The sequence below is a fragment of the Tarenaya hassleriana genome, unplaced genomic scaffold, assembly GCF_000463585.1.
Source record: "Tarenaya hassleriana unplaced genomic scaffold, ASM46358v1 Cleome21, whole genome shotgun sequence".
NCBI classification, from domain to species: Eukaryota; Viridiplantae; Streptophyta; class Magnoliopsida; order Brassicales; family Cleomaceae; genus Tarenaya; species Tarenaya hassleriana.
Genome location: NW_010965451.1, coordinates 1,390,134 through 1,412,955, shown reverse-complemented (window position 1 = coordinate 1,412,955; position 22,822 = coordinate 1,390,134). Strand labels below are relative to the sequence as shown.

The 22,822-nt window shown below is 38.6% G+C and overlaps 6 protein-coding genes and 1 long non-coding RNA gene across 10 annotated transcripts; 2 read left to right on the top strand and 5 right to left on the bottom strand.

The window, feature by feature from the left end:
* Nucleotides 1–1,359: 1,359 nt before the first annotated feature.
* Nucleotides 1,360–3,451, bottom strand: LOC104814699 (probable polyamine transporter At1g31830). The gene is made up of 2 exons (XM_010542873.1): nt 3,359–3,451; nt 1,360–2,830 (listed from the first exon to the last, which is right to left on the bottom strand). Exons 1-2 carry the CDS (start codon nt 3,449–3,451, stop codon nt 1,370–1,372), a joined length of 1,554 nt encoding a protein of 517 aa, XP_010541175.1. The 3' UTR covers nt 1,360–1,369.
* A 964-nt stretch (nt 3,452–4,415) lies between these two features.
* Nucleotides 4,416–6,124, top strand: LOC104814400 (acyl-CoA-binding protein-like). Its single transcript, XM_010542421.1, has 4 exons — nt 4,416–4,546; nt 5,349–5,466; nt 5,594–5,656; nt 5,822–6,124. The coding sequence occupies exons 1-4, from the start codon at nt 4,535–4,537 to the stop codon at nt 5,899–5,901; spliced, it is 273 nt and encodes a 90-aa protein (XP_010540723.1). The 5' UTR covers nt 4,416–4,534; the 3' UTR covers nt 5,902–6,124.
* A 288-nt stretch (nt 6,125–6,412) lies between these two features.
* Nucleotides 6,413–11,595, bottom strand: LOC104814399 (protein LUTEIN DEFICIENT 5, chloroplastic). Its single transcript, XM_010542420.1, has 15 exons — nt 11,156–11,595; nt 10,209–10,425; nt 10,039–10,110; nt 9,824–9,934; nt 9,533–9,724; nt 9,253–9,414; nt 8,674–8,769; nt 8,499–8,600; nt 8,331–8,363; nt 8,150–8,230; nt 7,972–8,054; nt 7,667–7,798; nt 7,513–7,573; nt 7,068–7,133; nt 6,413–6,876 (listed from the first exon to the last, which is right to left on the bottom strand). The coding sequence occupies exons 1-15, from the start codon at nt 11,368–11,370 to the stop codon at nt 6,712–6,714; spliced, it is 1,788 nt and encodes a 595-aa protein (XP_010540722.1). The 5' UTR covers nt 11,371–11,595; the 3' UTR covers nt 6,413–6,711.
* An 812-nt stretch (nt 11,596–12,407) lies between these two features.
* LOC104814396 (protein root UVB sensitive 1, chloroplastic) lies at nt 12,408–16,166 on the bottom strand. Its single transcript, XM_010542412.1, has 8 exons — nt 16,019–16,166; nt 14,872–15,518; nt 14,498–14,773; nt 14,102–14,158; nt 13,801–13,999; nt 13,583–13,698; nt 13,314–13,490; nt 12,408–12,876 (listed from the first exon to the last, which is right to left on the bottom strand). Exons 1-8 carry the CDS (start codon nt 16,074–16,076, stop codon nt 12,592–12,594), a joined length of 1,815 nt encoding a protein of 604 aa, XP_010540714.1. The 5' UTR covers nt 16,077–16,166; the 3' UTR covers nt 12,408–12,591.
* LOC104814395 lies at nt 15,526–15,954 on the bottom strand. The gene is made up of 3 exons (XR_771907.1): nt 15,870–15,954; nt 15,655–15,765; nt 15,526–15,555 (listed from the first exon to the last, which is right to left on the bottom strand). It is a non-coding gene; the product is annotated as an uncharacterized LOC104814395 (long non-coding RNA).
* An 8-nt stretch (nt 16,167–16,174) lies between the features above and the next one.
* Nucleotides 16,175–17,903, top strand: LOC104814397 (pentatricopeptide repeat-containing protein At1g31790). The gene has a single exon (XM_010542415.2). The coding sequence runs from the start codon at nt 16,547–16,549 to the stop codon at nt 17,819–17,821; it is 1,275 nt and encodes a 424-aa protein (XP_010540717.1). The 5' UTR covers nt 16,175–16,546; the 3' UTR covers nt 17,822–17,903.
* LOC104814398 (WAT1-related protein At3g45870) lies at nt 17,832–20,438 on the bottom strand. 4 transcript variants are annotated; one of them, XM_010542417.2, is made up of 7 exons: nt 20,289–20,438; nt 19,870–20,067; nt 19,354–19,416; nt 19,147–19,263; nt 18,805–19,057; nt 18,549–18,707; nt 17,832–18,447 (listed from the first exon to the last, which is right to left on the bottom strand). In XM_010542417.2, exons 1-7 carry the CDS (start codon nt 20,399–20,401, stop codon nt 17,980–17,982), a joined length of 1,371 nt encoding a protein of 456 aa, XP_010540719.1. In that variant the 5' UTR covers nt 20,402–20,438; the 3' UTR covers nt 17,832–17,979. The 4 variants fall into 4 exon arrangements, with proteins under 4 accessions (XP_010540719.1, XP_010540720.1, XP_010540721.1 ...); XM_010542418.2 differs by having other exon boundaries at nt 17,834–18,447; nt 20,310–20,437; XM_010542419.2 differs by having other exon boundaries at nt 17,834–18,184; nt 18,296–18,447; nt 19,870–20,375.
* Between the last annotated feature and the right edge of the window lie 2,384 nt (nt 20,439–22,822).

Below are 22,822 nucleotides of genomic sequence, written 5' to 3'. Positions count from 1 at the left end.
CTTCCACTGAAGCCGAATACAGGTCTGTTGCCAATACCTCGGCCGAAATCCAATGGCTCCTCAACCTTCTGTCCGAGCTCTCAATATCCTTGCCAAGTCCGCCGGTAATTTATTGTGACAACATCGGCGCGACGTACCTTAGTGCCAACCCGGTTTTCCACTCCCGCATGAAGCATTTGGCGCTCGACTATCTCTTTGTTTGAGGACAAATCGAGAAAGGAACTCTTCGGGTAGCACATGTTAGTTCGAAAGACCAACTAGCAGACGTCTTAACCAAGCCACTTCCACGACCGCTGTTCACTACATTCTGCTCCAAGATCGGCCTTACCGACGGCGATCCGACTTGCGGGGGCGTATAAGGCAATACATATATTTCCGTAATATTGTTACATCCCAAACTTGTATATTTCCTTTGTTGTATTAGGGTTGCATCCCTAACCTAAACTCTTGTATATATTCTAATGGAATGCAATGGAATACGCAGCCGTTCTTTTACACAATCGAAACTCATCTCTCACAAACTCTCATAACGACATGGATTTTTTGGGTATGTTTATATATATATTTTTATTTCGTTAACGTGACATGTGGACAAATTTGTTAATATGCATACATTTTTTATGTACTATTTCGAGGAAAAAATAACTCTATGGATTTTAGAATTATATATATATATATATATTTATATATATATTTGTATTTGTCTAATAATAATGGACTGATTGTCGATATTGGGGAATATGTCAGTGATTTTTTTTTTTGTAATCAATAGGAACCACAATTTGAATTTACCAGTGGCATTATCTCTCCCTTGGCCTCTTTCTATGTCTCTCTCTCCACGCGAACATGCTTACGTGTTCAATCTTCGTTAACAGTAACCAACCTTCAGCGGAACAAATTATTTTCTCGAGGCCCATATTGCATTGAGATAGCCCATTACGGCCCAATAAGCGTTTCCTCAATTTGAAAGGATATAGTTTTTCCGCTCAATCATTTTTAATTTAGTTTTTTTTATTAATTTGGGCTGATTATGTTTCTATTTGGATTTGTTTTTCATTGAAAATTTCAATAGTATTTCTTTTTCTATTTTGGATTTATTTTTTCAAAAATATTTATTTCAGATTTTATTAAATTAGATATATTTAGTTTTTATGTAGTTTTGTTTGATTACGTTTATATTCGGATTTATTTTACCGATAAATGATTATTTTCAAACCGGTTTTTAAATTACTATTTTTATTTCGTATTTTAATTTTTTTCGTTTTAGAAATTATAATCCGATTATATATTATTCGATTTGGATAAATTCGATTTTACATTTTAAAAAAATGGCCATTAGGAGAAATTGTAAGCCTATTGTGTACATTTTTCAGACCACATCCACCGAAAAATCAGGAAGATCAGAGACGACGGAGAACTTGAGCCATCTCTTCTTCTCCGCGAGCTCAAGACACGGTTTCATCACAAGCCCCATCACTACAATCCCAACACTAACTCCGGCCACTTTCAAGCTCGAAGAGACCGTTACCGTTATAATCAGTACGGTCGGAAGAACACAGATGCCGACTGATCCTACGGTTCCGACCGGAATCTTGTACGGTCGCGACGCATTCGGGTATTTCTTCCTCATCCTTACGAAGGCGATGAACTCTAAGATCATTCCGGAAGAGTAGAGTAAGTTCTCCACTGCCACAATCTCTTGGAAACTTAGCCAAGACAAGAGGATTACACCCGAGGCTGAGAGCATGTTCCCCATCAATGGCGTTCCATGGCGAGATCTTCTGCCGAAGAACTCAGGGATCATGCCAGTTTCCGCCATGCCCAGAAGCTGAAACGAGTCGCTGCTCATCTCTGCTAAGAACATACCCATGTTCGATGTTGCTGCTGCAACCTCAACCCACCATCTTAACCATGTTCCTCCGAGGATTTTGGCTACTTCTGCGAGATACCCATCAGTCCACAGCTCTCGATCTAGAGGGACAGCACCTGTTCCTGTCAGAAGCGGGAAGATGTAGGAAGCTATGACCAGGATCAAAGCGTAGAACAAAGATCTTGGAAGGGTCTTGCTAGGGTTCTCCACTTCACCAGCGAGTGTGCTGATCGAATCCCAGTGGTTCAGATTCCAGAAGAGAGTGTTCAGATACAAGTTCCAGTCCACGTGGCGAATGTCCACTACGAGCCATCTCGATGGGTTTAGCTTTGGGATTGAGATGAGACCCATTAGCAGAAAGGGAAGGAGGGAGAGAATCCCGAGAAGAACAGTGGCAGACCCTACAATGGCTAAGCCTCTATAGTTCAAGTAGGTCAGCATTAGAGTCAAGGCCAAGACCGCCATGGTTCGTGGCCAACCTCCACTGAGAGATGGGATTTCAGACTTGAAGTAATCGAGGAATAGGACTGGATACAAGGCGTTATCCATAACGCCGCTCAGCCATTTCATCCAACCGAGCTGAAATCCCCACAAGGGTCCTAAAGCGGAGGAGACCCAAACCACGTAGCCGCCGTTCGCATTGAACATCGTCCCCATCTCTGCAGTGATCAATGCCTCTGGAACACACCACATGAAAGGGAAGATCAGAAACCCTAGAATGGCCAACAGTGGTCCTGCTGCTTTTACACTGTCCTCCGCCCCGAAAGCTCCGCCTGAAACTTGGTAGAAGATGAGGAAAACGAGTGGCAAAACCGATATTTTCCGGGACTTGTCGGATTTATGCGGCGGAACATAGCCGCCGGAAAAACCATCGGCGGCGACGTTGACGTGTTCAACACCGTTGTAACGTCCAGTCTTGAGAGACTCGGGCGGTTTTCCGGCGACGGCGCTCGTCAGCTTCTGCATAACGTAATCCAGATTCAATGGTCAGATCATGAAAGGATTATTTGAAACTAGAGTATTCATAACTGAATTCTTTTGTATACACATATTTCAGTCCAACAAAAATAATTGATGTATATGGAATATATATATATATATATATATATATATATACACACATATATGAATGTGTGTAAATATTTTTTTGGATGATATGATGATAAAAAAAAAACGGAAAACAGTTAACATGAATTGAAAAGTTTTGATTTCTGATTTACTCAATATAAAAAACAAAAAATCAAAAGAAAAATCGTATTCGTATTTATTATTAAATTATACGATGTCATTCAAAGCTATTTAATTTATTTATTTTAAATAAATTCATTTTTTCTTCTGTCAAAACCTTTTATCTATATATACCACATATATAATATATCAGAAACATAACATTTTCAGCCATCTACATCAATTAACATACGCAAAGTTTAAAGTTTACTTATTAAAAATTAGTACAAAAAAGTGACAAGGATATAAGAGCATAGCTACCTGTCCATTGTCAACCCTCTCCGGCGGCGGAGTGAGAGTTGCCTGATCCGCCGCCGCGTGACCTTCGCCGGAACTTCCATGAATTTCGACCATGCCGGAAACTATGGCTAATACAGTGACTAGACACATCATGTGTGTATATATATACACAAGTGTGTTCTCCCACAGACCTACCCACTAATCCATCATATGGATATTTTTTATGTATGTAATGTGCATTATCGTATGTATCCATTTGATTTGTGTATCGCATAATTAAATGCAAATGAGATTTTATGTTTGTCGTATTTGTATTTACGACATAAAGGGTAAGTTTTAAAATCATATAATAAAACATTCGCAGATAATAAATAACATGTCGTTCCACTAATATGGTGACGAAACCATGACATCACCGGTACGTGTTTCTGCAAATTTTATAAAATGAATCAACTTTCATAATTTTTTTTTAATACAAAATAATATGACTTATAAAGAGAAAATTTAATTAAAAAATCAGGAAAGAAAAGGATATGGTAATTATGCTGCTGGTATAACTAAACCGATATTCTTAATCTAACTGGGTCGGCTGGTATAACTGTCTGGGCTTTGTATTGAAAATGAAAGCCCATAACTGCCCCACAGGTGTAATTAATTAATATATATATATATATATATTTTTTTTTGTATTTAAAGCACCGATTTCAAATATATCATGGGAGTTTTAAAATTTTGAAATTAGTTTTTTAAATAAAATTAATGAATACATTTTTTTTAATTATTATTACGTGTGAACTAAAATTCCTTTATTATTGGATTGAGATAAATTCATGATCCGCTCATTATAAGGTATATATACTAAGAAAAAAAAAGCATATAAAATTATCAATTATTTCACCATATTAAGGAACATATTCTTTGTGTGGTACCCACGTTAATCGGACCAGCAAATCCACGATGCGCATGATTCCACGTGTCAGGTTTATGTCTCTGACGAATATTCTTTTTATTTTTATTTTTTTTTCTCTCAATAGGGAAAAATCTTGGGTCTTGGCAATTGGCATATGCATATATACACTCTCCACTCGTCATCTTCGTTTTCTCCGTCTCACACTGTTCTTCCATTTGCTTCTGCAACTTCCGTCGTTGTCGTCGTCCAGATCTTGTATCATCTCAGATCAGTGAAAGCTACTGGACATGGGTTTGCAGGTTTCATCCGATCCGATTTCTTCCTTTTCTATCTGATGCGTTTTTTTTCTTCTTCTGGAATTTATCGGTGAATCGCGTGGAAGATAACTCGTTTATGATCGATCTGTTTGGATTTGCTCTGTTGAATTGCGTCTCTCTGAGATCTGTTATGCTATAGTTTCCTTCGATTTGTGTGGATTTTCTCGGAGAGACTGGATCTTCGGTTTGATTTCTCGGCAGGATTCCTCAATGGTGCTTTGTTTGATCGATCCGTCGGTTTGATTGCTCTGTTGTTTCACATTTCTTTGAAGAAGTGATTCCGTCTTCAATTTTGTTTTGTTAATTCCGGTTTCTTGTTCATAGGCTCATAGAGTAGAAACAAAGTATACTGTTTTCTTATTTCCTTGTGCACATTTTACAACCGGAAGTGGCAGGATCAAGGGAATCACTTCAGGGTTGTATTTGAAATTGTCGAAATTACCGTAAAGTGGTTTCTGGGTTTGTCTATTGTTAACCTCAGCTGAATCCGAACGGTCTATGTTGTTATATCTGCATAACTTTCGCCGTTGCATTGCTCATGTTCATCCTATCCACCTTTTCCTTGTCTAGAATTGTTCGGAGAGGGTCGTGAATGGTTGAATGTTGGCGCTTATCCGTTGTGTTGAATCTTGATTTGTTTTACAACTATTGTATCCCGCCATTAAATCTGTCCCTGGATCTTCTTATTGTGAAGTTTTAATGGTATATATAATTCTCGCTCCCTCTCTTTGATTGGCAAAAGATGATCATGCTCATTGATATCTTCTGGTTCTGTTCAATGCAGGAGGAATTTGAGGAATATGCCGCGAAAGCTAAGCAGCTTCCAGAGAACACATCGAACGAGAACATGCTCATCCTTTACGGACTCTACAAGCAAGCCACTGTCGGACCAGTGAACACCAGTTAGTATATATTGTTCTGTCCTTTTTTCTTCATAGTTTATAGACACACCTAAGATCTTCACTTTGAGTTCTTGGTTCGAACCCTTTTGTGATGTTTGGATGCTTGGATTGCTTTGTCCTTTGGCAGGTCGTCCGGGAATTTTCAACATGAAGGATAGGGCCAAGTGGGATGCCTGGAAGGCCGTTGAAGGTAAGCGAACTCGGATCTCGGTTTGTAAAAGGGCATACCCTTTTGCCAAAACACTATGATTCACCGATCAAGTGATTGAATCAGTCATGGTGAAATGGCCGAAGTTAGAGTATTGCAATATGAATTCTGAAAAAGGTTCACCCATATGCGGTTTTGACGACACAGGGAAATCAAAGGAAGAAGCAATGAGTGACTACATTACCAAGGTGAAGCAACTCCAAGAGGAAGCTTCGGCTTCAACCTGATCCATGCGTCGTCACCATCATCATCAGTCCACTATGATATATACATAAAAGGGGGAGAAGAGCTCCGTACGTATGAGAACACTTACTCTAATAACACCCCAATAAACTATGACAATTCGTAGTTCTCTCAGTAATTTCATGAATCATGATGCTCTTTTGTGTTAATTGTTTTAAGAAATATTTACTCAAGTGATTATCGTAATTTTATCCTTAATTCCATACTTATATGCATGCATGCATGCATGCATGTTTGCCTTTTCTCTATGAAATGCTATTATGTAAGGTCACATGAATCAATTCCTATTAAGCATACGCATTGTTCGAAAAAAAAAAAAAAAAAAAAAAAAAAAAAAAAACGATCCATCACGTATTCCCCCTTAATTTTGAATAATCTTTCACTGCAATTTTCTTTATTCTAATCCTATGATTCTCTTTCTTTATTAATTACACTAAAAATAAATTACGTCCAAAAAGTATGGATTTTCTCAATTAGAAAAACTTAAAACTCGTGGAAGTGAAAAAGAATGTGATGAAATTTACATTTCAATGTTCGCATTTTGATCGTAAAGCCACAAAGGGTGACTGCGGTGGTTCTGTACATTTTGCAATAAAAAGGCTATTCTTTGCATTTCCGTATCTTATATATATATATATATATATATGTGATCAGAAGCTAAGACATGTCCAACAACTGCTGCATTTGTCGTACGGGCGGACAGGACAGCTTACACGGATGCACAATGGATTTCTCTGACGTTTCCGTTTCTTTCCCTTCTGCAAGTTTCTGTTTATGCAAAATGCCGAAAAGGGTCAAGAACGAGCCGAGGAAACTTCGTCTCGGGAAGGTCCAGAAGCTTCCATTCCGGCTACTGGAAGAGAGGGTATGGCCGGAGGAGGAGGTGGTTTGGTTCTTCCGGTTACTGCCATTTTCAGCCCTTCCGTTGTGTGTATGGTAGCTCCTGTAGTCATTCTCACCTGCATATGTTGTTTCATTAAGATTCAAGATTCAGTCCATTTCTCAAATATTTTGCATCTTTTTTCGAATTCGAAACAAGAATGTAACGAGAATTCATATCAAGATTTGGTTCATCTTCAAATCTTTGTGAATCTCTTTTCGAATTCGAAACAAGAATGTAATGTACTGAGATTGATTGCTCATGGCTTACCGGGGGAGCCCCAGGTGCTATCTGGAATTCAAATCTTCGAATAAGCATAGCCACCGCAACCACCGTCTACGTAAAAAAAGAGATCTTTCTAACAAACGAGCAATAAAAAATGAACAAAAGCTTGTTGTCTTGGTTAATACAGCTCATGGCTAGATTCTGATTAGACTCATAGATTTTAGAAATTTTTAGTTATTGGAAAGTTAGGATATTTAGATAATACATACACATTTGTATAAACGGGCATTGATCAAAGAGATAGATTGAGGTTGCATACTACTAACAATTGTATTCCGTTTCCTGAATTATGCAAAAGTTTAGATCTTTATCGTTTTCTACGATAGGGCCGATTCCGATCCTATCAGTTTCTTTGTAATGGTAAAGTCATATATCCATGGAAAACTTTGCAGGAGTTTTTTTTTTCTCCGGTTTTTAGTTTATTCTTTACCTCAAATGAAGCAAACATGTCGCCTACGCATTTCCGTGGTCCTCCACCAAAGGGTAAGTAACTGGGCGAAGAAAAATGCCATTGGTGTTAGTTCGGTTTTCGTATAGATATTGTGGAAGATAATCATGTGATAACTCAAAGGATGTAACAATACCAGAAGTTTTGGTTAGTCTCGTTCGGGTTTGGTCCATCTAGAGGCCATCTCTCGGGATTGAACTTCTCGGCCTCATCCCAAAGCAGTGGACTCCGATGAAGATTCCAAACAGAGATGAATATATCTTCTCCCCTATTTAAGTTTTTCCAAACACAAGCGGTCATTACATTATCATTGCCCTTTTCAAATTTAGCCTTGGTTCTAAGCTTTACAGGTGAAGCTCGTTTTCTTTCACTTTTTTGTAAGTGGTATAATGAGTAAATGAAATGAAGAAGAATTAAGATACTGATATTGAAAAATTCAACCTTGTTATAGGATACTGTCCAAGCACATCATTCTCTTGAGATCGTCGGATTAATACTGGTGGTTGTGGATATAGCCTCAACGACTGCGAAATTCGAAAAAACAACAACATCAAGCTGCAAGAACGTCAAAGGTTGTCAAAAGAACATTGCCGGAGCAAAAGATTTTGATCCCCTTTACTTCATTGATGACTCGGGTAGTGTACTTGAGCTTCTTCATATCTTCTATGGTTGGCCACCTATCCCCAATAACAGAATCGACCTGACAAAGAATAAAAAAAAATCTAAAAATATATATTTCTCAACAAATATTTTCTATAAGATTGTATGCAAGAACAATACATACATATATACATACATACCTCTTCTTGGAGTTTGGTGACTACACTGGGTTCCTGAAACGCTAACAAGCTATATATCATTAAGCCGAAGAGATAATTTTACTACCATGGGCAAGTACAGTACTGCTAAATTTGCTATTCCTCTTTCGAGTGTAAAAAAAACTGAAGCAGTATTGACATGCACACTACTTTTGTTAAGAGGTAGAAGGTCCATGTCAAGACTGCAGCCGAGGTTTCATGCCCGGCAATGAGCATTGTCATCAAATCATCACGAAGTTGTTTGCTCGAGACCTGAACAAATTTAGTGAAAGATTGGTTCACCTTTAAGCATGATGAAGCAGAAAGATACCATACCAATACATACATCATCTCCCGATGCTAAAAGGAAGTGAAGTATGCTAGGATCTTGTTCGTTCATGTATTCCTCGTGAAATTGCAGCTCCTCTTTTTCAACCAATCTCTGTCAGGGGCAACCGGAAATAAGAAAATGGAGAGATGGGTCAAAGGTTAAAGGGTCATGCAATATCCTTAGTTTATAGCAGAAAGGCAAATGGCTTGTGCCAACAACCGACTTCAATAATCATACCAGTGGCTCAGGAAATGAGAGTCATAACCAACATGATAAAGTTAGTAGAATTGTCAAATTAGCATAAGTTTACATTATCAATATTAACAGATTTTTCTTCTTTTTTGTTGAGAATTGATTGTTATTCTCTCTTTTCATCCGTATTCCTATTGAAAAAGATATAACAAAATAGAAAAGACCACCATTGTATGTAAGCATTTTGAGGTCTGCGGATATGATGTTTTCACCAACAAATAGTTGAAATCGACATGCAAAGTGTACCTAGAATCAAAGAATTATACTGAAAGAAGAAAGGAATATCTAGAATCAAAGAGGAGGATCATCTTTCCCTCAGCATAATTCACCAAGGGTGTGTACCTTGCATGTTGCAATCAAATCATCCAGCGTGTTATTGATCAATTTCAGAGCAGATGTAACTTTCCTCTGCCTTGGTGAAATATCTTTCCAGATGGGTATGTCCCATACAGGAATAGGTGAAACACTTCGATCTTCAGCTTCTCTTAAAAGAGTGTAAACTGCCTAGCATTAGAGAAAGAAAAAGCTTCCATCAAAAGGGATGCAACCGAACAAGATGAAAATTTCAGAAAAATGTAATTAACCAAAAAAAATAAAACGAAAGTACAATAGAAAGCAATACCTCAATCACACCAGTATCATTAGTTAGCGAATCAAAGTCATAATTGAAAACTGCCTTGCCAATAATATCAAGGGTCAAACGTGAAAAGAGCGATTCCATCTCTACTTGTTCTCCTGTTGATGCAGCAGCATTTAGCTTCTGGCAAAGCCTATCAGAAGCTTCTCCAAACAAGTTGATCATAGCTGCTACATACTAAGCAAGAAATGCAAATGTAAATGATGACTATATTTTCAGCTCGAAAGAATCACGAAACCATGTGAAGTATTTGACTTTTCGTTTTTTTACACATACCTTCTGATGTAATGCAGGGACTATAGCCCGCCTTCTTACACGCCATATTTCGCCATCAGCAGGTATGAGTCCTTTTCCCATGACAAAATCGAGAATTTCAGCTAAAATCCCCTAAAAAGTTGAAATTGAAAGATATAAGGAAGACGGAAAACAAGAAAAGAGGCGGTTATATATTCCCTGCTAGGAAAAATCACAAACAAAGAGTTAGAATTTACCTTGGAATAAGCTTTTGAGTTGTCCTTCAATATATGCTTAGCGATAGAAGGATCAGATACGATCAGGAATGACTACAGACAAAAAACCAACACAAGACTGGATCCTCATTCATGCTCAAAACTATTTCTCTTAATTAAAAGACAAAAAATTTTAAAAAGAAAAAACAAACCTTTGGTCCAAAAGTCAACCTGAAAATTCCTCCATATGTAATGTAAAGCTCGTACAAAGGGATGAAAAAAGGTTCATTTCGAACAGCACGGATCGATCCCTTCGCCTCGGGAATTTTAGGGTAGTCCTCGCTAGCTTCAACGCCCTTAAACAAGAAATCCAGAATACCGACTGGAATTCCAAGCTTTGATAAACCATTCTTCACTGTGGATGGAAAACTTGTAACAAAGAAAAACAAACAGAAGCAGGTTTATCAGGCAAGAGACTCTGAGAAGTATAATATAAAAGCATGTTTTTGAAGGATACTTTCAAGTTTCAAACCAGTTTCCTAAAAAGCTGATATCATACCATTACTCAAATTATATCCAATGACTTCCATGGTTTTCTTATTATAGTTTTGAGCAGTACAAATATCTACAAATCTTAAACCTTAACCAAGTCAACAGGGTGCATTTCTCTGATTGAATTTCCAACTAAACGAAGAAAATTATCCATAAATCATTCTATCTCTGGAAACCTAGATATTGCAGACAATCCTAATTTCATCACATCAGTGGCTGGAATGAATACCTTATCACCCGTTGATCATTAGCAAACTGAACTGAGGAATCAAAGCTCATGCATACGTTCCTTGATATTCCAAATCAAATCTTATCTTCATGCATTTGTTTCTACTAAAATACCCATGATTTTTAGGAAAGAATGAAGAGCAAATTCCAGAGAATGGATCTTTATGTTCGAACTACAGTAACACTGAAGTAAACCTCGTACTTCGGATTGAAGATCACTTAACCTAAATTTCTTCAGACCTAGTACCAAACTCGATCACTTTACTGATTTCGACGATTACCACCAAAACCCACTTCAGTACCGCTGAATCAGAACATTTTTATGCCGCAATTACTATCGAGCCTCCGAATTTCGGGGTAGAAACGGAAGAGAGAATACCTAGATTTGCGAACGGTGAATTCCCCAGAAGCAATCCGAGCAGACAATTCAGCTCGGCGCTTCTCCTCCAGAAGTTTATCGACGCTCCTCACGCCATTGTCGTCGGCGGGATCTCTACCATTCGAAGAGGAGCACGCGAAGAGCTTCGTTCTTCTAGAGTTCGTCATCGGTTTGACGAAACTCGGGGAATACGAAATAGGAAATGCCATAACCATTGAAAGAAAAAAAAGAGAGGAGGAAAACCCCAGAAGAAGAAGAAGAAAAAGTACCCGGAAACAGGGGAAACCTCAGTTGCGGGGTAAGAAGCAGAGGAAACCCAAGAAAATGTGGGAGTGAAATGATTGGGAGACGATAAAATGTTAGAGAAAGGTTGGCGCGGTGGAGACGATGGAAAACCTGCCGAGAGAGAGAGAGAGGGGAACATGCACCAACATAGATTCATTATCTGTAGTTGCTGCTATTAACTTGACAAAAGGAAAAAAAAAATAGGTATATTTTTTCACTTGAATTGCATGCTTATTTAAATACGTGTATTTGGTTATTTAAACCACAACGTACAATTATATATTTAACGATCGTATTGATATGATTTCACTACATATTTATATTCCGTATTATTAAGAAAAAAAACAGATTGATATGATTTTGGTGGTCGAACCATTGGGAATATAAATGAAGATTGCTAATCTCACTCTTCAAAAATGCAATTCCAGTATATTTTTTTTAAAAACAAAAATAACAGAATATCTGTAATTTTTTAAAAACAAAACAAAATCAAATAAAAAAGTGATAAACAAAATATTGGGCCTGTTCGGACTAGCAGCAGTAAAGGTCATGGGCCAATTGAAAATTAAATGGGCCTTTTCTGAAACGGTTACAAAGCAATTTCCTGCCTTATTTTTTTGAATATAACGACACACAAATTGCTATTATTATTATTATTATTATTATTATTATTATTATTATTATTATTATTATTATTATTATTATTATTATTATTATTATTATTATTATTATTATTATTATTATTATTATTATTATTATTATTATTATTATTATTATTATTATTATTATTATTATTATTATTATTATTATTATTATTATTATTATTATTATTATTATTATTATTATTATTATTATTATTATTTTGTTAATTATTCGATCCAATGCAATAATGTGTGCATTGTAAATTGATAACAGGAGAACCAAAAAGGTGGAATGAACAGAACAAACATAAACTACTTAACTAAAGTAAATTCGTAAGACATGCATTGTGGAGATTGGAAACTAATGTCTAGAAACAACATAATTAAAAAAAAAGGAAAATTAACTACATATAGAATCTAAAAATACAAGGCAGAAAAGAAACTTTTTTTTTTTTGGGAAATTTCACAGATAAGTAAAACCCCAAGAAACTTCAAGCATTTTTTATATATTTATGAATTTGATGAAGGAGAAAAGTGACCTGGTCGGATTCTGTTGGGAAGAGGTCGAGCAATGAGGCCGTCAGTGACCCAACCAACAGATTCGCTGTCGGTTCTGACATGTTCGAACTCTCTTCTTACATAATCTAAAGACGAGTGAAGCCGGCCACCTGGTCTGCACTCTGCATCCGTACCTGTAGCTTCCATTCCCGCTTGCTTCTCCAACCAGTAGAGATAGTTCACTTGAAACAACGACTTCAACATGTCTTTTGGCGTCGAGCTCTCCTTTAGCATCACCTGCATGTTACAGAACGCGATATCATCGATATGAGCATCATCTCCATTGGCATATATGGTAGCGAATGCTGGGCAGCGACCGAGATAGGATATTGCAATGGATGTGAGAACACACAAGAACTGGTAGAATTTGAAATGAGAGTATTTGAGATAAAATAGGAGTAGCAAATATAGAAGAGAAATTACGAGATGAATGTTAAGGTGGTTTGAAAATGTAAAAATAGATCGATATACGATCCGTTTAAAAAAGTAGAGAACATAGGTAATAAAAGAGAAAAAGAAATATAGGGGTATACCCAGATTAAGAGATGGAAAATTCATGCGACCGCTAAATAAATTTGGGATTAAGACGTTGTTGTTGTTGTTGTTGTTTTTGAATCTAAGAAATGAAACTTTGTCGGGTCGATGAGTTAAGAAAAGTGTTTTTTGTCACTTACACAGAATCTCCCTTTGTGTTCTGTTAGAATGTAGCCTTCGTCATGATACAGCTCAAATAGTGCGATAGCTTCTTCCTTGTTGTGGATTACATCACTGAGCTTTGATCCCAACAAAAGCCGTTGTTCAATATCTGCGGCCGCAGCTTTTGCATCTGATGATAACAATGGCTCTTGAATCTGAACAATGCAGATTGAAAAAAAAAATCAGAATATAGAACTCTCTTTCTTCAAGAAAGTTTAGATCTTTTTGATTGGAGATTACAAATCACCTTGTCTGGAGATTTTATGTTAAGGAACCTGTCAGCCGGGAAGAGGGGTTCCTCGTTATTGACATCTTTGATCAGAGGGGCTTGGCCGCTGATGAGATACTCGCTGAAAACCAAACCTGTAATGACAATATATATGTATATAATTTTGATTTTTCTTAGATTATATATTCACAAGATGGTGACTGAATTGCACGACTTTTTGGGGGGAAAGCCATTACTTGCACGATATGGGTTTAGAGTCCTGAGCTGGATGCATTGGTAGGATTTAAGATTGGTATACATATGAATCCATGTCACGACACTGAATGAAACGAGCGCGAGACTTGCGGAGGTCCCAACGTAATTGGCAAGCGCTATACCGAACAGCATGCCAATCGACTTGCTCACCATTCCTTGAGCTTCTCCCTTAGCAATCACCTGCAAACAATGATCCATCCAAGAGAGAGAAGAGAAAGGTTTCTTTTTTAAGTAGCAAGAGCAATTTGGAAACTTATAAATGATCCAAGAGCAAAGATATACCTCGGCAAAGTTTCTTTGAGAAGCAAAACCAGCATAAAAGCAACTCCTTGTAGCAGCCTGGGGAGAAGCAAATGAGAACCAAATTTCAGAGGAAGATTAGTTCTTCAATCCAATTTCATGTTTTCTGAGTTATTAACAGATTTTCAAGAGTTGAAAAAACACAATCTTGCGCTTAAACTATGACAACAGAACACTGGACTAGCCTTAAGACCTTTCCAGACAGAAGTCAAGACTCGATCGGCAATAAAAAAAGGTTCTTCAACCCAATTTCATATTTTCAGACTTACTACCAGATCTTCAAGAGTTGAAAAAACACGATCTTGAATTTAAACCATGAAAACAGAACACTGGACTAGCCTTAAGGCCTTTCCTACACTGACCACTCACTATGCTGACCTGAATCAATGCAGCAGCAGACCGGCCTGCACCAGCAGCAGCACCGATCACGACGAACAACTGAGGAAAGACCGGAGTCAGCATCTCCAACCCGAAAGCAGCATTTTCGAGAAGATCGGCAAATAACCGCCATCCCTTGGGATGAACATCGAAATGGCGGCCGTATTTGGACAACATTATCTTACTGAGATACCCAATTCCATCTTTAAGCACCCAATTGATGGCTGCAGCCGTGGGAATCGTTCCTTTCCCCAATCCAACTGCATAAAGCAAAGACTAGCAGACAACAACAACAGATGAACACCAACTGCCCACGAAAATGTCTGAACGACAGAGGCACAGAACGAACAGGGGACAATGTCTTCGTCTTCTACCTGAGTGGCGAGAATGCCGCTGATTTGGCTCGCAATGCCCTGAACGCCTCGCCAGAGAGAATAGTCCAAGTAATCGGAGGTGACGCTGTTTGGGAAACCTTCGGGAAGAAGGAACTGAATCAGAAGATTTTTGCATAGCGTCAGGAGATTTTGGGGAGACAGAGAAGATGATAATTCGAAGGATGATGATGCAGAGACGAACTCATCTCTGACGAAATCCGGAGCGAGTTGCTTCCATTTGCTTCCTTTCACTTCCCAAACCGTCTCTTTCTCGGTCGCTCCGTCGTTATCCGTCACCGGAGCTCTGGCTATGGCGGTGGTCGCTGATAACTGGAAATTGAAGAAGAGGCAAGACAAAACCAAGGAAACAAAGAAGAAGAATCGCAACGAAGAATCATCGGAATTCTCGCCGTCGCTGTTACGCCACCACCAACCACCACCTTCGCCGCCACCGTTGCGTCCGCTGCCATTGTTACCGTTGTCTCCGGTGAAAAGAGGAGGAAAGCAGTTCCTCATCTCAACCGATGGTTTATCAACACTTTCGTTTGCTGCGGCGAATATTCCGGCGGATCGAGAGAGCGAGTAAGGCTGCTGCCGGAGAATCGCCGCCGGATACGGGAGATAGGCTCGCCGCCGGAGAGAAGCATCTCTCCGTCCAAACAAGTTGATCATAGCTGCTACATACTAAGCAAGAAATGCAAATGTAAATGATGACTATATTTTCAGCTCGAAAGAATCACGAAACCATGTGAAGTATTTGACTTTTCGTTTTTTTACACATACCTTCTGATGTAATGCAGGGACTATAGCCCGCCTTCTTACACGCCATATTTCGCCATCAGCAGGTATGAGTCCTTTTCCCATGACAAAATCGAGAATTTCAGCTAAAATCCCCTAAAAAGTTGAAATTGAAAGATATAAGGAAGACGGAAAACAAGAAAAGAGGCGGTTATATATTCCCTGCTAGGAAAAATCACAAACAAAGAGTTAGAATTTACCTTGGAATAAGCTTTTGAGTTGTCCTTCAATATATGCTTAGCGATAGAAGGATCAGATACGATCAGGAATGACTACAGACAAAAAACCAACACCGGCGGGAGATCCGCCGCCGGATACGGGAGATAGGCTCGCCGCCGGAGAGAAGCATCTCTCCGCCACTCAACGGAGGAGAAAGTATTGCCGGAGAAGAGATAAGAACAACTCATCTTCTCTATAGAAATAAATGTCAGACTTTGGATTCCATTTTCAAATCCCTTTTTTATAAGAGAACAGTAACAAATCAAAATTAGGGTTTATGGTTTTGGGATAAAACCCTCAACTTATCCCGCCATTTTGCAGTTAAATTCAGCTGAATCCAGGTGAAATTAGGGCTCACAGATCGACGATCATAGTGAATAAAGATATAGAGAAGCTGTGGAGAGCTGAGCATGGGAACCGAAATCGATCGACTCGATTCTCCACCGTCGCATAATCTCCGGCCGCAAATCGCCACCGGCCGGCGATAATTCTCTGACCATATCCGTCGTTCCTCACCGGAACTCTATTGAACGACATCGTTTCCGTGCATCTCACACCCAACGTCCTATAAACGCAGGTCTTTTCTCTGGTTCATTCCTTTGTCCTGTTTCGTTCTTTTTTTTCTTGCGTTTTTTTTTTTCCATTGAGTAGAAATTCGATGGGAGTTACTGATTTGGTTTTACCGCCGGCGACTCCTCCTGCTCTTCCGGTCAATCACTCCGCCGTCCGGAGCTTGGGAGATGACGCCAGCCTCCGACCCCAACTCTCTCTCCGGCGACCCAAACGAAACCGCAAAAGCGTGAAGCTTCAAGCAGAACCCATAATCCAGAACCCAAAACCCATCGTCACCGAACGCTTGATCGGAGATTATGGTGGCCGTAGCAATGGAATCATGCAACAAGCTGATTCTCGTTGCTCAGTTTCCGACATCCTTCGGCTGACAACCAGTCTCTCTCTCCCTGTGACAGAGGATCTCTACTCTACCTTGGCTGAGGAATGCACCGCGACGTGTAACGGTCGTGGAGCGTATGAGCTCCAAATTCATATCGTGAACTCCGGCTTAAGGCCGACAATGGCTTTGCTCAACCGTCTCCTTCTGATGCACGTATCGTGTGGTCACTGGAACATCGCCCGCCAACTGTTCGATAAAATGCCCGACAGAAATTTTCATTCCTGGGCTATTGTGATTCCGGGGTGCGTTGAAGCTGGTGATTACGACGACGCGATTGCTCTGTTTTCAGCTCTTTTGAGACACCAGGATGGTGCTTGGGATCTTCCGGCTTGGATCATGGCCCGTGTTCTTAAAGCTTGTGTCTTGGTCGGAGATTTGGACTCAGGGAAGCAGGTTCATGCCTTGTGTCTCAAATTGGGATTTGTCACCAAGGATTTATATCTATCGAGTTCCTTGATGCATTTATATGGGAGACTCGGTTGTTCGGAAGATGCTAACCTTGTGTTCGACCAGCTATCACATACCAACACCATTGCTTGGGCAGCGAAGATTGCTAACGACTGTAGAGGAGGACAGTTCCACGAGGTTATCCACAATTTCATCGAAATGGGCAGGAATGGGATCAAGAACAATGTATCGGTTTTCTATAACGTCTTAAAGGCATGTGCTTGGATGAGCAATGGAGAAAGATGTGGGCAGCAAGTTCATGCTAATGTCATAAAGCTCGGGTTTGAATCAGATTGTTTCGTCGAAATCGGGCTGGTTGAAATGTATGGTAAATACGGGCTGGTGAGAGATGCGGAGAAGGCGTTTGAACGTACAAAGGGCGATAGAAATATTACCTGGTGGAAGTGGAACGCTATGGTCACATGTTATACACAGAATGGATTTTATGTTGAGGCCATTAAGCTTCTCTATCAGATGAAAGCCTCTGGCTTTGACATCCAGGATGCGCTCATGGACCAGGGCGTGTGGTTCTAATAACAGACGATGAACGAATTCATGACTATAGGACTATACATATATATGTATATAACATTGTCAAAGTCGGAAGAATTCAACCCATCTAATGTTACTTGTGATTGCAGAGGAAAACGAGAAGGGATGAGTACAGACCAAAACTAGAAAAATCTTCAAGGTCATTTGGCAGATTTCGGTGAAGAGACAGGAGCTGTTCTTGTGAAGAGATGCCCTACTGCTGTCTTGTTAGTGTGGTCTTGGTTCATCAATGGTTCAGATTCCTTTTCGGTAGTCGGGATGGAACCTGCAGTTGCATTCCTTTCTCTGTAGGATGCCCAAGTGACGCAGTAGAGGCCCAAAATGATCGCAAATCCGCCTACAATGCTAACAACAGAAGAAGAAGAAGAAGAAGGAGAAGAAGAATCAGCTTGTAAGAAAAGGGCAACCTTCAGATTCAACGTAAGAGTATCAAAAAGAAAGAGAAACGGGCGAAACCTTCCCAAATAGATGGGGTTTCCTAGGAAGATTCTGGACAAAAAGGCCGATGCTGCAGGTTGAAGAGGGTTGTAGAGAGCAACCAATGATGGCCCCAAGATCTTGTTCGACCATGTCAAAAGACCATAGTTGAGTGCAGAAGCAATAACTCCCTTCATAGAAGAAGCAATAAGCCACTCATTGGAAAGGAACCCTGGAAGGGATGTGTGTATACATTTAGTGTGTGTGTATGTATATAGTATCAAGAGCCTACAGCATAGAGAACTGCCAATAACTCAGATTGCGTGAGATTCCAATCCATGGTAGAGTCGCTGGTCATGAAAATAGCTGCGATCACCATGAACAGCGTTCCGAAGAAATAAGAGTAAGCTGTTACTGAAAGATTCGCTTTGTACTTCTTCAGAAGTGGAGCCTGATGTGTTTATACCAGAACAAGAAAGATCGGTTAGAGGAAGAACATGTTCGTTCACTGGTCGGATCTTCCATAGTTATGGGTTCAGACCAGATACCTGAATGGCAAGGAAAGCAGCCATGGAAGCACAGTTCCCGACCAAGCACAGAACTCCGAAGTGCCATTGTCCGGAAGATGGTTCACCCTTTCTGCTTGCCTGTATATCGTTATGTACCGAAAACTCGACATCTCTTTCCCCGAACAAAGCCGGGCCACGGAACAAAACCATCAGTACCGCTCCAACAACACAAATAACCGTGCCCCCGATCTTAGCTTGACCTTCCAACCTGAATAAGTTCATTCTCTCTGTGCTGCAGAATGACAGGTTGAGAACGGAGGGTTACGTTCAGTTTTTCGGGTTTGCAAGAGAATGAGAAAATGATCGGTTTCTGATACTTACCCCATCATGACAGCGAGGATGAAAGTGAAGACGGGGATAGATGGCTGAATGGCTGCAGCATATGTCGGGTTCGTGTAGTTTAGACCGATAAGGAACAAGAGCTGGTTGCCGAATATCCTGTCGTAGATTTAAGATATGGATCGATGTCTATAAGAGTTGTCCGAAAACGATATCTTTCGGATTATAGATCGAGGAGAAAGGACTTACCCTGTCAATCCGAGGAAGATGAAGGTCAAGAGAAAGCGTCTGTTCATAGGCGGTCTGGTCTTTCTGCGAACCAAGAACTGAAACCTTTAGAAATGATCCGAGGATTTTTACCATGACCATCACTTGTTTCAATTGAACCAACAACCGGACAAATAAATTCGAAAAATCGGATATCCGGTCCTATCTGTAAATTGTGGGCACTGGTCCATCGACGGAAGGAGTTGGGAACCGACGATGGCGAGAACCCGACCTTCGGATTCAGATGTCAGATGGCGAGAGCCTATATCTACGGATATTCGTTTCGCCCTCATTGCCTAGGGTTAGAGTTTAGTGCTCCTTGCGTCTGGCTCGTCCCATATCCTAAAATTCCGAACCTCGGATTCCGAACATGTTCGGTCCGACGATGAATTCTGAACCACGGGAATCCGATATCCTAAAATTCCGTACAATCTAAACGCTAAATCGAAGTGTGGATCTAACAAAAGACGATCCGATGAAAATAAAATCAAGACATACTTATCGAGGAAGAAGGCGAGGGGGAGGAGGATGGAGAGAGCGATGAGATCGCGAAAGACGCAGAAGACGAACTCGTTCACGCCCACGTCGAGTGCCGATTTGGTGATGACGTGGTACCCTCCGTTCAACAGTTGAACCCCCACCATCCCCACGTGCGCCCTCCACTCCCCCATTTTCCGACCGGACCAATCTCGTGAACTGCCTCGGATTCCGATCAAACAGAAACCGTAAAAAAAAAAAGAACAAATAAGATTCGGAAATCGCTTCCTTGATCTCTCTCGCTTGTTCTGTAATAAAACCCCAGAGAGAAGGTTGCTCTCAATCGAACAGAAATAGATTATGACACTATGCTTCCGACACAAGCATTGCATGAGCAAGTTTTTTTTTAAAAAAAAAATCAAATAATTAAGAGAATTAACCCAAATCCGGAATGTCCGTACGAAATTCCAGAATCTTCTTCAGCTCCCGCGACAGCCCCGGCGCTAATCCCGCCGCCGCCGCCATATCGCCGCCGATCTTCTCCTACACGCATTTGCCTCTTCAGTATTCTTCTTCGATGTCCCACCGGATCTGAGATCTTTATGGGCCGGAGCCCAATTAATTAGTTATAGCCAATGAGTCTTATTTATTGAATGAAAATTTGGTCTAATATGTACACGGGCTGCCCATTTTAATGTTTCCATTGACAATGGTAAAAGTTTTTTTTTTTTTTTGGTAAAGGGTGAATGCCAAATGGTAAAAGTTAAATTTATCACATCGTCAAAACTCAAAAGCCTAATAACGAAATTCTATGTATACCACATGAATCCAAACCATGGGAGGAAAAAACTGTGACATATATGAATTAATAATTTAGTACTACACCTATTGTTTCGCTTGTAACATTTTGTTAGCATCTAATTTTATATTTTATAACAATAATCACGTAGAATTCAAACCATTGTAACATATGTATATGGGCATGTCGTCGTTATTGTTTTTATATATAGGAAATTTAACTCTAAATACCGAAACTTGATATTTGACTAACATGATTTTTCAAGTGCAAGGTTTTTAAAATGACATTTGGACCGTCTAAATGTCGTCTAAAATGAAAAAGAAAAAAGTGACTCGTTACAAGGTCCGATCGAGCCGATGTGATCATAATAATGGCACAAATAATTAGGGCTATAGATTATAGTCCAAGTGGGCTACCCCCACATAAATATCTGGCCCGACCAGGATAGCCTATTATCTATAAAAGCACAAGTACTTGCATGATGAGCATACATACATACATGTAGAGTATTATACTACATGTGTGTTGAGATATATAAAAAATATTATCAGATATATCTCTTGAGATATATAAATAATATTATGAGATATATCATATCATAAAGATCTTATCAGATATAGAAAATAGAGATTTAGAAAATTTTATGAATATTTAATGTAATATCTAATTTACTTATTTAATTTGAGACTCTCATGTATTTATAATTCATTTGATTATTAATAAAAAAATCATATCATTCCGCAAATTTCTACATGGTATCAAAGTTTCGATTCTTTTTCTATTTTTTTTTTCATCTTCATGAAAAATGTTTGTTGATAAGGAAAGTGAAAATGAAGACGAAGATGATATACCGAATCCAATGGTAATATTGTTTTAAGTTTTTTATTAAAAATAAGGGAGTCATTTTATTTTATTTTATTTTATTTTTAATTTTCTCTCATAATATCACATATTTCAAAAGATTATTCGCATAACCACAAAATTATCTTAGTCTTGCAAAAATTTGTTGTCATTAAAACGCTTTCGCGTAATTGTTTTTCAATCTCGGATGAATCAAAATTATTACTGAAAATCTTTTTTGCATCACGATTGTCATCTTTTTTTGTTATCATCGAACGGTTCTTTTATGCGTGTTGTCAAATTTACAGCGCAGTCGTTCGTTTGATTTTTTTTTTCAGTTATGTCTTCTATTGACATAAGTTCCAAGGTGATGTGGTTCAAGCGGCATGCGTTTTATCATCTTTTCAATAATTGGACGTTTCATGATTTTTCATACTCCAACTTGAGGGGATGTTAAGATATATGAAGAATATGATGAGATATATCCTATCGTAAAGATCAAATCTAGAAAATAGAGATTTAGAGAGATTTATGAATATTTGATGTAATCTCTAATTTACTTATTCAATTTGAGACTTTCATGTATTTATAGTTCATTTTATTATTAATAAAAGATCACATCATTCCGCAAATTTCTACGATATCCATACATACCTAGCAAGATTTGAGGATATCATATTCGAAATATGTTTTAATTAAGTATTTACACAAATATCCGAGACAAATTAATTTACAAAAACATTAATATACGACAAAAAAATTGTTCATTCCAACAGAAAAAAGCTCATGATTTGTATAGGTTAGACGACAATATTTTTGTATAGGTTATTAAACATTTTTCGTCGACACAATCCAATATTTAGGACATGATTTTTTTTTCATTACAATACTATTTATGATGATTTAGACTTATTTAGCAATGCCAAAATCACAATATCCGAAATATTTTGAAACCCTAATAATTTTCGTTTTTTTGGGATAAAGGAAACCCTAATAAATTTCATTGGAGCAATGCATAATGAATGCATTTTGAAACAGTAAAATGTAACAAAAGGAAGTGTTGTATTACATCATTGCTGAGCAAATGCTTTAGACATCATAAGCATGATTGTGATTTAACTAGTTAATCATGCATATCTATCTTCATTATTTTAGATTTTTTTTTCATGAGTTGATGTTATCACAATGATGGCGGTTCATTCCTTGTAATTATCAAATTTTATTTTATCATAGTTTCTGCTAGATCAAATATTTATACATGCCATTAAAATCTTAGTAACCAAGGATCTTGAACCTTTTTTTTTTTTTTACCTATTTCATTTATTTTGGTATATA

Coding starts and splice junctions, on each gene's coding strand:
- LOC104814396 (XM_010542412.1), bottom strand. CDS start 16,076: ATGAGTTGTTCTTATCTCTTCTCCGGCAATACTTTCTCCTCCGTTGAG. Junction 14,774..14,871: donor GCGGCATTCTCGCCACTCAG/GTAGAAGACGAA, acceptor GTTGTCTGCTAG/TCTTTGCTTTATGCAGTTGG. Junction 13,491..13,582: donor ACATAAAATCTCCAGACAAG/GTGATTTGTAAT, acceptor TGCATTGTTCAG/ATTCAAGAGCCATTGTTATC.
- LOC104814399 (XM_010542420.1), bottom strand. CDS start 11,370: ATGGTTATGGCATTTCCTATTTCGTATTCCCCGAGTTTCGTCAAACCG. Junction 7,574..7,666: donor GAGACTAACCAAAACTTCTG/GTATTGTTACAT, acceptor TTCTTCGCCCAG/TTACTTACCCTTTGGTGGAG. Junction 7,134..7,512: donor ACATGTTTGCTTCATTTGAG/GTAAAGAATAAA, acceptor TTTTTTACGTAG/ACGGTGGTTGCGGTGGCTAT.
- LOC104814397 (XM_010542415.2), top strand. CDS start 16,547: ATGGGAGTTACTGATTTGGTTTTACCGCCGGCGACTCCTCCTGCTCTT.
- LOC104814699 (XM_010542873.1), bottom strand. CDS start 3,451: ATGGTCGAAATTCATGGAAGTTCCGGCGAAGGTCACGCGGCGGCGGAT. Junction 2,831..3,358: donor AGAGGGTTGACAATGGACAG/GTAGCTATGCTC, acceptor TACGTTATGCAG/AAGCTGACGAGCGCCGTCGC.
- LOC104814400 (XM_010542421.1), top strand. Junction 5,467..5,593: donor TGTCGGACCAGTGAACACCA/GTTAGTATATAT, acceptor GTCCTTTGGCAG/GTCGTCCGGGAATTTTCAAC. Junction 5,657..5,821: donor TGCCTGGAAGGCCGTTGAAG/GTAAGCGAACTC, acceptor TTGACGACACAG/GGAAATCAAAGGAAGAAGCA.
- LOC104814398 (XM_010542416.2), bottom strand. CDS start 20,240: ATGCAATGCTTGTGTCGGAAGCATAGTGTCATAATCTATTTCTGTTCG. Junction 18,708..18,804: donor CTGCTTTCCTTGCCATTCAG/GTATCTGGTCTG, acceptor TAAACACATCAG/GCTCCACTTCTGAAGAAGTA. Junction 18,448..18,548: donor TATTGGCAGTTCTCTATGCT/GTAGGCTCTTGA, acceptor TCTTCTATGAAG/GGAGTTATTGCTTCTGCACT.